The sequence below is a fragment of the Lissotriton vulgaris genome, chromosome 3_1, assembly GCF_964263255.1.
Source record: "Lissotriton vulgaris chromosome 3_1, aLisVul1.2, whole genome shotgun sequence".
Classification (NCBI taxonomy): Eukaryota; Metazoa; Chordata; class Amphibia; order Caudata; family Salamandridae; genus Lissotriton; species Lissotriton vulgaris.
Genome location: NC_141689.1, coordinates 101,029,467 through 101,043,427, shown reverse-complemented (window position 1 = coordinate 101,043,427; position 13,961 = coordinate 101,029,467). Strand labels below are relative to the sequence as shown.

The 13,961-nt window shown below is 44.4% G+C and overlaps 1 protein-coding gene across 3 annotated transcripts in view; it reads left to right on the top strand.

Moving 5' to 3' along the window:
• The window catches only part of LOC147726026 (C-type lectin domain family 4 member F-like), a 152,856-nt gene extending 139,631 nt beyond the window's left edge, over positions 1 to 13,225 (top strand). For all 3 annotated transcript variants that reach the window (XM_086962858.1, XM_086962857.1, XM_086962856.1), the window contains 2 exons: positions 5,875 to 5,984; positions 12,925 to 13,225. In XM_086962858.1, the coding sequence (XP_086818984.1) occupies positions 5,875 to 5,984; positions 12,925 to 13,075 (261 nt within the window). In that variant the 3' untranslated portion in view covers positions 13,076 to 13,225. The remainder of the gene's footprint in view (positions 1 to 5,874; positions 5,985 to 12,924) is intronic.
• The last annotated feature ends 736 nt before the right edge of the window (positions 13,226 to 13,961 follow it).

Sequence of the window (13,961 nt, the reverse complement as noted above, 5' to 3'; positions counted from 1 at the left end):
ACAAGGGTGTCGTAGGTATAGGGCAGCGTCAAAATTAAGATCAGGGAAAACCTGTTCCCTCAGAACAAGAACCCTCACTCACCCTCATTCACTTTTAGGTGACATGCTTCATCATGTGTGTTCCCTCCTCACACCGTAGTGTGGGCTACGACTCCCCGAGGGGAGGAACTGAGGTGTTTTCTCAGAAGATGATCCTAGAGAAATGGGTGAGTGAGGGGCAGACTGTAGAAAAGTGTGATTTAAGAATGTCTGTCTGAGTCAACTGAAAGTTTATTAGGTGGTCACAGTGGCATAATTAAAATGCAAGAGGGTTAGGGCTTCAACAGATATACCCTATTTCGTAAAGTCAACATGTTGATTGGCATTTGTTAGGACCTATACATTCAGTCACTCTGCAGAAAGTGGTTAAAAGTGAAATATAAAAAGAAGAATACAAGCTACCACTGGAACTGTGTAGCCCGTTGTCCAATGTCCCTCTTCCTTTCAGAAAATTGCAAAAAAGTCACATGCACCCTCCAAGCTCATGTACCATCGCGTGGTGCCCAGTTGTAGTTTTTCATGCCCTATCCGGGTGAGATGCCAGGCGTATGTCCTATCCTTGTAAATACAGCAAATCTGAGTGTTTTTGAAATGATGCATCACTGTGCTGCATAATTGCACGCAGATTGAACATTGATGAAACTGTGTAGAGTGGCGTGGAGTGAAAATGTTCATCTGAGAGGCCTTGGAGACCTCTGAATTTTAAGTTTGGGGGTTCTAGCAATTAGGAGCCATTGTAGAGCAACAAAAAAAACAAAAAAAATTAAGGTAACCAGTAGCCAGGGATTAAAAACAATCCCCCCTTTACCCACATATGACTTATAGACAGTGAGCCTCTGTTCCCTAGGAGGTTTGATGGGTTATCCATCTAAGAACTTCCTTGAAAAACTGGACCAAACAGTGCGTATAACAGAACAATGTTAAAACAAGCATTTGCAATGCAATAGGTCTCGAATTTGCCAGGGTTTAAGCTATTGGCATTGTACATGACAATGCCTTTAATTTATCTGTTTTAAAAACCAACACATAAATGAATGGCCTTGTAATTTACAAGACCAATAGCTGAAAGCCTCGCAAATGCGAGACCTATTGCATTGCAAATGTTTGTTACCCATGTGGGCGGTGTTAATAAAGAAATGAATGCACAGGGCCAGTGGTGCTCATGCAGCTAAAGCCCAAAAGAACATAAGAAAGCATGGCGTGCATCGCGCTGGTAAAATAAAGAAAAAACACAGTTACACTCCCACGTAAGAAAAGTCTAATCACAAAGAAGATGGGCGCCCGTCATAATGTGAAACCCATGTTGGAAATCTCAAAGCGGGCGATGTGCTGAAACTTGAAGCGTGGCGCCCGGGACGGAGAGGAGGGGCTGCAATCCGCGGACACCATTAGTGGGTTTGTGTTAATTAATTTTGGGAGCCGCATACAGCAAAAGGAATGAGCAGCTCACGCACGTCTTAAAAGCCGTTGCAGGAGGACAAAATAATTAACGAAAATTGTGCTCACCGACTAACTAAACCTACAGTGTAACCACACAAGTAAAAAGTCCAGTCCTCATGGGAGGCTACAAATGCAGACAAGACGATACTAAGGAGGGACTAACAAGCATATTAACGATTTAGAAGCAACCATAGGATACCAAGGATAGTAACAGGAATCAACTGAAAAGATGGGCAGAGAGCGGGCGGAGCTTCAAGTCCATACAAGAATACAGCACACCTCTCAGAGCAGCGCATGCGCTGCCCAGGCTCAACCTAAAAACAAATAAATTAGTGTATACAAAATCAGAACCAGAGCCTAGTGGGAGTAAAGTTCTACCTCATGTTTTTTGTAGTTTAGCAGTTTTTCCTGTAGTCCAAAGCAAAATATTCCTATGGAACCTAAATTAAAAACACTGCTTTTACTTCACTGCAAATAACATTTCCATCCTTTAACAATCGTCATGAATTTTGGCATGCAGGTAACTGCCAAATTTTGTAAAGATTAGACAAAATAGTATGACAATTCTTAAGAAGGTAAAAAAGTAATTTTTAATGAATACCACAACCTAACCATAAACAAAGGATAGGATATATCAAGATAGATCAGCCTCCCATTTTACTCCCACATTTTTTGCTGTGTCTGCTGGATTGGACAGGGTGCTCATTTCCATTGGCCATCAGAGATCCGCTGCAGATGGCTGGATCTTGCTGAAGAATAATACCTCAGTTTTCTCAGGATTGAGTTTAAGTTGATTATTATTCATCCAAAGAGCTAGGTCCTTCAGGCAGCCTTTAAAATGTTTAAAAGAATCTGTCGCCTGATCTTTAGGAAAAAACATCAACTGTGTGTCGTCAGGGTAAGATATCATATCGCTCTCACGCCCCAGTTTGCTATAAGCTTGAACAATGGAGCCAAGTATATATTTAGAAGGAGCGGACTCAACGCCAAACCCTCGGACTCCCCACACCATAAACGTTTGGGTTCAGACAAGAAGGGTTACAGAGAGACTCTTTAAGTACGATTTACAAGAAAGGACTTTAGCCAAGCAAGGGCTAAACCTCCAACACCTGTCCTGGAGGAGCTGAACAGCCATGAATGATCAACCATATCAAAAGCTGCCGACAGATCCAGCAGCACCACCATAACTGATGCCCCTGAATTCGTCGCCATCCTCACGAACTCCGTCAATTAAGGACTTTTATATGGATGATTTTACCTCGTTTCCAACTCCAAAACCCCTTCAGATCTAGGGCGGACGAAGTGGGGCTTGACCCTATTAATATCTACAACCATATCACTTAAATTGATAAGATCTCATTTGTGCTTCCCCTAATTTCAACTCTTCCAATGGCAAACAGAGGTAAAGCTAAACCTGATGTTAGTCAATTTTTATAACAGTGTCTTTGATAAAATTAGAGTCAAAGTAATTGTGGACGTAAGCAGGGAGTTTTAATTATTTACAAAATGTATCAAAGATGATTACATACTAATATGGTTAGAGGATTTTAATATAAGTCAATGCAATAGGATGGGATCTAAAATTAGCGGCTATTTAAAAACCAATGAAGGGGGCATGCCACACTTCTCGCAAACTCATATAGGGGGAGCAAAGAAATGAAATATTCCTAAACACAATTTGGAATTATTAGAACACATCAAAGGACCAGTACCACAACAAGTATCCAGGTATATTGGGAGGCTTATCCCAATTGTATTCACATCTGATAGCACGGGTATGCTATGGACCGAAAGGAGAATGCACCCAACGCCTTAAGGTTGCTCAGGGGATTTGACAGGCTGTGTCCTTGCTCCCCCCCTGCTCTTTAAACTTTATATAAATGGTGTGGATGGGATGTTACAGAAAGCAAAGATTGACGCCCCCTTGGTCGGATTCCGCCCAGTCCAAATCTTATTATATGCAGACGATGCAATTCTATTACCTAAAAACCACAAACAGGCTGCTGCTTATGATCGATAATTTTGTCACTTGTATGGCGATAAATATATGAATTTTTTTTAGAGAAAACGTATACTATGGTGAGTGGACAAGGAAGGGTGAAGAAGAGGGCACACCATATCAGGGGAGTGAGATTAACTGAGCCCCAATCATTTTCATATTTAGGAGTTCAATTCACTGCTGGGAAACCCATTTGAATACATGCAAAACAACATTTTTGAGAGCCATAGAAACGATTTTTAGTTTTGCTGTGAAAGTAGGCCAAGTACCGATTAGGGTAATATTGATGTTATACATAAGCAAATGACTCCCTAGTGCTAGTTATGGGGCTGCATTGTGGAGGTGGGTAAATTGTGACTCCTTTTCAAACGTTAGAGAAATTGTTCTTAGACCAACTGCTGGCAGTGCCAAAAATCATTTCATCCTTTATTATACACAAGGAAGTGGCAGTTCCTCTTTTAGAGGATGGCCTACATGCCGGACCCATTCTATTGTGGTACAATAAATGGGGGAAAACCGGGGCAAAGCTTGCTAAGGAAATATCAGATTGCTTATCCTTAGACACGTGAAGCAAGATAAGATGGCTGACATATATAGACAGGCACCTACAATATTGTGGATAGATGTGCATTGGAGACAGTTAAAATCCAAAAATATAGCAAAAGTGAGTTAAAATATATATTCGGGGAGAGAGTGGGGCAGAAATAGATCCTTGTGAATGTAAAAAATCTATTGTGTGTAGATATCTTTCAGGCTCGGTACAAGTTGACCTGCAATACTACCTTTACAGGTGAAGAACACACAGCATAGGTTTTACCTCACTAGATTACGTCTAGGAACATTGCATCTGAAGGTTGCTTTTCCAAAGATGTGGGCTTGTCTTTGTGATGGCAGATCCGTCCAAAGCACAAGGCACCTTATTCTGTTTTGTAATTTTTGTAAAGATCTTAGAAAGCAATACTTAGTACCAATTATTAAAACTGACAAATATAACCATTATAAGGATGTTTTTAAATATTTAAAAAATGTGGAAATCTGTTTTTCTGTTACCTCATATAATATATCGGCGTTTGGTAGAAGGAAAAATCTTGCACTCTTGGGGGCCGATTCCAAAACCGTTAGGAAACTGTTCCGAACTAATTGTTCTCAGACTCGTTTCTTAATGAATAGGGTCCTGTGAGTCTGGATGACGGATTACGAGGATATCCAACATCGTTTGTTTGGACTAGCATTGACTTCAATGGGAGGCAATGTTCGAACAAGAGCACAGGCTCCCATTGAAAAAAGGCATGGTTGGGGAAAACCTTGCACCCTGTGGCGGGCACCCCATGGTGGCTGCCACATTGGGCATGGTTGGGAAGAGGGTTCCCTTGAGTATCCCCACTGGCCCCATTTGTATGCCTCCGGGTGAAGGGGGTCCACAACGGACCCCCAAGCACAGATTCCAACAGCCGTTTCATGTCGGGCAAACTGAATCAGAACGGCTGCCAGAATCATTCATCCCTCATCAAGAAACCATGTCCATAGAGCTGTACAAATCAGCTCTGAGAGACTCGGCTGTCCGAATGCCTTTCATAACTGATTCGGACTGCTCAAATGGTTCCCGCGCATCGTAATCGGTCAATGGAAAATGTGTACGATTCATTCGGAAACAAGGGTTCTGAATCCCATTGGATCCTTTTCGAACGACATCGGAATCAGCCCCTTAGAAGTTATGTCCCAAGAGACTGCACTTTAAATATTTTTAAGCAGATAATAGCCATATTAATATGTGTTCTCTTGATATTCTTATTTGGTAGAGTCTTTTTGATTTATTATATAGTGTATGGGCCTAAACGCAGTATCTATTTTGCTTTGTAATGTAGATGCTTTTATTTAAAGCAAACATATGGCCACTAGATGTAGCACTCAATATAATTATAGTTTGCTTACATGCAATTCATCGGATCTTGATAGATGCAGTAAGAAAGAGAGTGCAATGATTTTAAAATGGAACACATGTATTTCTTTTATGATTCTTTTATGGATAATATTATATTCAAATAAAGTGATATTGAATTGACTTTGCCAAACCTTTTTTTTATTTTGCGAAATTAGAAACTGCCCCATGTGTATCTGTATGAGCAATGTTGTTGAGGATGAGAAGCACATTTTACTGTATTTAGAAATTGTTGGTTAAAACAAGTATGTGTGTATTATGGAACAAATACCTTTAAGGAACCTTTAGAAAAAAATCAAAGTCAAGACAGGTCTCGTATAGTATCACATTGCACTTTATAAATTGAAGAAATTCTGTAAAAAATTAGTTCCATACATGTTTATTTCAATTTAATACATTATCAGTTTTAAGGAATTACCTTCACCAATATGAAAAGTGCTTCAATCTATTTTTGTAGTTGTACCTGGTGTCCACGAGAGGAAAAAACAATTACTGGATTGGACTTACAAATGAAAAACTAGGTGGACAATGGTATTATGTTGATGGATCAGCATACAAAGAACCACTGTACGTATTTCTGATTCTTGCTTAGTAATCCTATAAAGTACTCTAATTAACATACTGAACATGCTTTTAATATGTACTTTGCCTGAGGTGGTTGATATTTCACAGATGTAGCTGCATGGAGGTGTGACCGTGTGATATGCTTTAATGAGAACATGTTAAGTAGGTCTTGCCTACTAGCTTCTTTTACCCGGTCAAAGAACCATTGTGTACCATACAAATACTTAGAGCTGCCATTGGTTGGTTTTCTTGCCAATCTCATTTGCTTGTTTCATATCCATTAGCTTTCCTTCCTTTTTAGGTCACCGCCTGCGAAAGACTGCGCACATGTGCAGTCTCGCTGGGGAGACTTAATGGGATAGAGTGAGTGTCTCTAGCGAGGTTAAGCCCCGCCCCTCTTCTCCATTGGCTGGCCTCCTAAACGGTGGCCAGCCATTGGAGAAGAGGTCCCAGTGACATAGTTCTTTGGATCTAAGCCCGTCCTTTTCTGATTGGGGGGTGTTTTTGACTTTCTTATTCCCCTCTTCTCCATTGGCTGGAATGTAAACAACAGTCAAAAAACACGCCCCCAGTCTGAAAAGGACGGGGCTTGCGGCCTCTCGAGGACATGAACTTTGTGTTGACAATGCCTCCACTCGTGTTCACCTTTCCCTTCGAGCAGAGTGCCCCCGCATCCTGCCCGCTAGCATCGAGTCTTGCTCTCCGCACACTTGTGCAGTTGTGGGGAACGCTGATGTCTGAGCACCTTTCACTTCTGGAAAATCTTACCGCCAACACAACTTTCTGCTCGCAGCAAATGTTGATCTCTTGGCGGCTCTTCACTTGCAACAAACGTTACCGTCTGCACACCTCTCTGCTTGCTTCAAATTGTGCTGTCTGCAAGCTTTCCACTTGCGTGGAATCCTTCTCTAGCCCCATCCGACCACTCTTGTAGAGCCTCGCTCGACATGCACTTTTCAAGTGTTTCTGCACTGCCAGGCCCCCTCCGCTCACAAAAAACAGCGGCAGTATGCTGCTGTGTAACCCAAGCCCGGCCATTGTTCGTGGCGGCCAAGGGCTGGCTATATTTAACTCACGGTGGGTGCGTGAGTGTGTGACCCCCCAGTGCCATTCCGCACGTGCCCTGCATTGCTGGCACAGAGGCCAATGTAGTCCTGCACCTTGACTCCTAAAGCCTCCACCCCCGAGTACGGACACTAAATACCTGACATGCACCTTTCGTGGGCTCTACCTAAAGCCTCTTGGTATCTTTTGTAGAAAGTATTGTACTTGTTTATATAAAAAGCAAAATAGGGGCAAATTAATGACCGACCTAAGAATTAAAATGTTAACGAGAAAAAAAGTAATTCCTGCTTCTTTCCCTAAACAAAATTAATATGCCAACTCAAGGCGTCTCCGGGCCGTGCCGCTCCATCATTAACATGCTTCGCCCTAATTAGACAAGGCCGGGATTTTCAGAAAAACAATGATTGCGAATGCTGCCATTAAAAAGGTAATATTTTGCATCATTGCCGCGGGAACACGGGAAAATCCTAATTGTTACTCGTAGCCTTCTCCCATGGTTCTCGGCTGTTGTAATTTCGGTCTGTCTTCGTTTATCATTGCGCTCGATGTTTTGCTATCTGTGTCTCCCCTTTCCCTTGTAGTAACCAATAGTCTTGCTTTCTGGAAGGTGTCTGTGAGGGGAGGTGTTTGCGAGGGAAGGTTTGGAACATATGCCCAAGGCCGCCCTCCAACTCAAACTCAACCCTTCAACTCAAACTTCACCCTCCAACTCAAACTCCACCCTCCCCCCTCTAACTCAAACTCCACCCTCTAACTCAAACTTCACCCTCCACCCTCCAACTCTACACTCCACCCTCCAATTCAAACTCCACCCAACTCCACCCTCCAACTCCAACTCCAACCTCCAACTCTACACTCCAACTCCACCCTCCAACTCTACCCTCCAACTACAACTCCACTCTCCAACTCAAACTACACCCTACAACTCCACCCTCCAACTCCAACTCCAACTCCACCCTCCAACTCCACCCTCCAACTCAAACTGCACCCTGCAACTCCACCCTCCAACTCAAACTCCACCCTCCAACTCAAACTCCACCCTCCAACTCAAACTCCACCTGCAACTCAACCCTCCAACTCAAACTCCACCCTCCAACTCCACCCTCCAACTCAAACTCCAACCTCCAACTCAAACTCCACCCTCCAACTCAAACTCCACCTCCAACTCCACCCTCCAACTCAAACTCCACCCTCCAACTCCACCCTCCAACTCAAACTCCAACCTCCAACTCAAACTCCACCCTCAAACTCAAACTCCACCTCCAACTCCACCCTCCAACTCAAACTCCACCCTCCACTTCCACCCTTCAACTCAAACTCCAACCTACAACTCCAACTCTACCCTCCAACTCCAACTCCACCCTCCAACTCCAACTCCACCCTCCAACTCCAACTTCCAACTCAAACTCCACCCTCCAACTCCACCCTCCAACTCAAACTCCACCTCCAACTCCACCCTCCAACTCAAACTCCACCCTCCAACTCAAGCTCCACCATCTAGTTCCTCCCTCCAACTCAAACTCCAACCTCCAACTCAAACTCCACCTTCCAACTCCAACTCCACCATCCAACTCCAACTCCACCATCCAATTCCAACTCCACCCTCCAACACCACCCTCCAACTCAAACTCTACCCTCCAACTCCAGCCTCCAACTCCACCCTCCAACTCCAACTCCACCCTCCAACTCCACCCTCCAACTCCAACTCCACCCTCCACCTCCACCCTCCGACTCCACCCTCCAACTCCAACTCCACCCTCCAACTCAAATTCCACCCTCCAACTCCACCCTCAAATTCAAACTCCACCCTCCAACTCCACCCTCAAACTCCACCCTCTAACTCCACCCTCCAACTCAAACTCAAACGCCACCCTGCAACTCAAACTCCACCCTCCAACTCAAACTCCACCCTCAAACTCCACCCTCCAACTCCAACTCCACTCTCCAACTCCACTCTCCAACTCCACCCTCCAACTCAAACTCCAGCCTCCAACTCAAACTCCACCCTCCAACTCAAACTCCGCCTCCAACTTAACCCTCCAACTCAATCTCCACCCTCCAACTCCACCCTCCAACTCAAACTCCAACCTCCAACTCAAACTCCACCCTCCAACTCAAACTCCACCTCCAACTCCACCCTCCAACTCAAACTCCACCCTCCAACTCCACCCTCCAACTCAAACTCCAACCTCCAATTCCACCCTCCAACTCAAACTCCAACCTCCAACTTAAACTCTACCCTCCAACTCCAACTCCACCCTCCAACTCCAACTCCACCCTCCAACTCCACCCTCCAACTCCACCCTCCAACTCAAACTCCACCCTCCAACTCCACCCTCCAACTCAAACTCCACCTCCAACTCCACCCTCAAACTCTACCCTCCAACTCAAACTCCACCCTCTAGTTCCACCCTCAAACTCAAACTCCAACCTCCAACTCAAACTCCACCCTCCAACTCCACCATCCAACTCCAACTCCACCCTCCAACTCCACCCTCCAACTCAAACTCCACCCTCCAACTCCACCCTCCAACTCCACCCTCAAACTCCACTCTCCAACTCCACCGTCCAACTCCAACTCCACCCTCCAACTTCACCCTACAAACTCCAACTCCACCCTCCACCCTCCAACTCCACCCTCCAACTCCACCCTCCGACTCCACCCTCCAAATCCACCCTCCAACTCCACCCTCCAACTCGAACTCCACCCTCTAACTCCACCCTCCAACTCAAACTCCACCCTCCAACTCCACCCTCAAACTCCACCCACTAACTCCACCCTCCAACTCAAACTCAAACCCCACCCTGCAACTCAAACTCCACCCTCCAACTCCACCCTCCAACTCAAACTCCACCCTCCAACTCTACTCTCCAACTCCACCCTCCAACTCAAACTTCACCTTCAAACTCCACCCTCCAACTCCACCCTCCAACTCATACTCCACCCTCCAACTCCACCCTCCTACTCCACCCTCCAACTCAAACTCCACCCTCCAACTCCACCCTCCAATTCAAACTGCCAAACTCTGAACCAGGCCATTAATTACATGTTCTTCCTTCTCTTACTTGAACCTCATTAATACTTAATGACTGATTTAATTTTCCTTTTTACATTTATTTTTCTGTGTTATATCAGAATTCCAGATATAGTAGAGAACTTTTATATCATTAGGCTATGTTTATAAAACAATTGTTTGGCACGATTCCTCAGAGAGGAAAATAAATGGTTTATAAATACACATCCTACATGTTAGACGTGACCTTCTCTGCAGGGTCACTCCCAAACTTTTTGCCTTCACTCCTCGGGCCTCATTTATGAGGCTGTGCGTCACTTTTACGTTGCCGGTGCGTCACTTTTTCTGAGGCATCAGTGGCGTAAAAAATGCGCCTTGTCGTGCCATATTTACAAAGTGACGCATCTAGGTAGGTGCGTCACTTTGTAAACTCCTGCGCCACATTATACCTGCGCCAGGTATAATGTATGCAAGATGGGCGTTTTGACGCAAGAAAGGGTCATCTATAAGATTTCACTGCGTCAAAATCTTACGCCTGCTTCATGGCAGGCGTAAGACTGACGCATACACTAACGACATGGGACTTGCCCATGTGAAAGTACACATTGCTGGAGTTGCGTCACTTTTGTGACACACTCCAGCAATGGGTCACTTTTGCGCCTACAGATACATCAGAAATACTGACGTATCTGTAATTCCTTGCGACATGGTGCGTCATACTGTAAATATGATGCATCATTGGTGTCGCAAGGAGGGCGCAATGAAAAGTGACCCTTCGCTGTTTTCACGCAGCGATGCTTCACTTTTCATAAATGAGGCCACTCCTATTTTTGCTGAATTGGCTTTTTGTTGGCCTTAGGCTCTGTGCACCATACCACTTCTAGCCAGTGATAAAATGCTTCTGCTCTCTCCTTCAAACATGGTAAAATTAGCTTACAGAAAATTGACATATATAATTTATGTATATAAGTCCCTTGTAGAGTTGTGTAGCATATACCCAGGGCCTAATACTACCAGTAAGCCTGCAGCACCTATTATGCCATCAACTTAAGTACCCCCTTAACTTTTTTACTGCGGCGGCAAGTCCGCTGTGGTGCGGCTGGCTTTGATGAGTGGGCGGGGTCGCGCGGGCCAACGGATGTGCGCAGCACTACGGAGGTAGTGTACGCGGTGGCCGTTGGCCGACAGAAGCACGCAACGGGTTAAACATGCCCCAGGTCTGCCATTGCAGTCTTCAAACAGTTTTGAATTTCCAATTTGACTTTGCAATATAACTCCCTTGCCATGCCTTCAACTGCCCTTTTATTGCGTATATGTCAACCCTATGGTAGGCGCTAGGTGGCTCATAGGGCACGGTATATTGCAATGAAAAGATTGGACATGTAATTACATGCCTTGGTAGAGAACAACTCAGTTTTCTACTACTGTATAGCCTACATGTCCCACAGGATAACATTAGGCTGCCTTATTACATTTATTTAATAAGTGGTAACTGCTGCTGCCCCGTCACCTTACTTGCACGAAACATAAAGGAGAAGTGGCCAGCTGCATCTGGAAGTTGTCGCCGACCACAACCATATCAGCGTTCCATCCCCACTGGCTGCGGGAAGACGCAGTGCATCTAGTTCATCAGTGGGGCGCGGGAAGGCACGCCCCAGCTCCCGAACATTACTTTAAGCTGCAGCTGAGTAAGACAGGAGCAGGGACGGTCTGCCTTTTGAGACTATGATGAAGTAGCACTAAAGTGCAATTGCATCATAGCGAGAGAAATTGTCAGGGCCAAAGTGAGACTTTAATGTGGCTTGCTGGTGCAGGCAGCACCTGTAGGGTCATCTCGAGTAAACCGCCAGTGACACATTTGTGAACGTGGAGGAGGAGGGAGAAGAAGGACCCGGAGGACACTGCCCAGCATAGTGCTTGAATGCATACCCTAAGAGACTGCAGTATGCGCTATTCAGTGTGCAGGATCCTATTTTGCTTCTGTAGTAGATTCTTTTTTTCTTACCAAAAGTAAGTATTGGACTGGAAAATCAGATTATTGGGGTCACTGTTTCAATTACTTATGCTTATCTTGCACCTACCTCAACCAGAGAGTAAAAATTACTATTCCCACTCCAGTGAGTGCAACATGAGGTTAAGTGTTGGATAGTGTAGGGGAAAAATACTATTCCCACTCCTGTGACTGCAACAGTACGGTAAATGTTGGATAGTGTGGGGGTAAAAACTAAGCGTTGTAATGGTATGCGTTGTAGTGACATGCGTTGTAATGACATGCATTGTAGTGACATGCGTTGTAGTGACATGCGATGTAATGGCTGAGTTGAAATGGCATGCGATTTTGCGTTGTAATGACTACGTTGGAAATGTAGTGTGATGTAATCACTGCGTTGTAAAGGATGTTTCCCACTTGGGCCTGCGACTAGGGACCCATAACAAGTTGGGCCCTGGACAGCAAAAGTTAAAAGCTAACAACGACCACGGTTGGGCCCAAGATCTCCTCTATGCCCGTGGCCCTCTGGAAGGGACTGCGACATATGTGAATACATTTCAATTACATGTGCATGTGGTTTTAAAATCTGTTTTCTCCATTTGCTCTTGATGAAGCCCTTTTTCTTTTTGCTTCTTTCCATATTATACAAGCCGCAAAAATTATGAAAAAATTAATTTTGTATTGCTGCAAAGTTTTAATATGTCAGTTTTATGGTCTACTTCTGCCTTTCTTTCACCCTCTTTTCATCTCGCATGCTTGCTGCCACACGCGCTCCCACTGGAACTGAACATCATTATAAAAATGAAAGCTGTGAGTAGTTGCAGTTATTTTTTTTATTTTTTTGTAATTGCTGGTATTTTCTTTTTCTTTACAGTTTTTGGGCCCCCTATCAACCTGACAACTGGAAGACCCCAGAGGGAAAAACCGAACACTGTGCTGAGATGTCTGACGGCGGCCGGTGGAACGACATTCTCTGCACTGTTCAATCGAAATGGATTTGCAAAAAAGAATGCAATGCAAAATGATGAAAGTGGATATATTTCATGAAATGACAATGAACGACCTCCACGATTCAGAGAGTCCTGATTGTTGAACAACCTCCTTGGTGTCGAGGAGAAACCTTGCATAGCAACATGAATAGATTCTTGAAATGAAGTAAAAAGTATTCTCTTAAATTTTGCGTCTCAAATTATTTTTCCAAATCTACAATGTATTACATGTGATGCCACCTGTCAAGTCTGAATCACAGGTTATCGCCATTATAAGCATGACCCAAAAGTCCCCTATCTTGCTGGGAAGCCAGATATGGACCACCTGACAACAATGTAAACAAGCATTTGCAATGCAATAGGTCTCACATTTACCAGAGGTTGAGCTATTGGGATTGCACATTTTTTTGTTGCTAAAGCCCCTAGCCGCACTTTTACGTGCATGAAGGCCGCACCCCTTTCTTTAAAAAAAAGCTGTGTCAATCAAAAGGTGCGCGGACGCTATTAAAGTGAAACGCAGCATGGGGGCTTTTACAAAAAACAAGCATCTGTTGCTTTTCTTTTAGTAAAAGCCCCAAAAATATTTGCAGTGCCATAGATCTCGTATTTGTGAGAGTTTTAAGCTTTTGGCATTTACAATGCCAATAGCTCAAACTCTTGTAAATGCGAGCCCTAGGGCACTGCAAACCAGCCTTCACCATTGTCACGGCTGCTTTGAAAGTGAAAGCATGCATGGCACGCTGAATGTAAGTAGGGCAAAACCCATTAAAGAAAAGATTGCTTACTGACAAATTAAAACATACTGTGTCGCAGCAGAAGTAAAAGGGCCAGTCGCCATGCGAGGTTTCCGATGAAGACAAGGCGGTACTAAGGAGGGACTGACAGGGCAATTAAAGAATCAAAAGCCAGCATTGACAAAGGA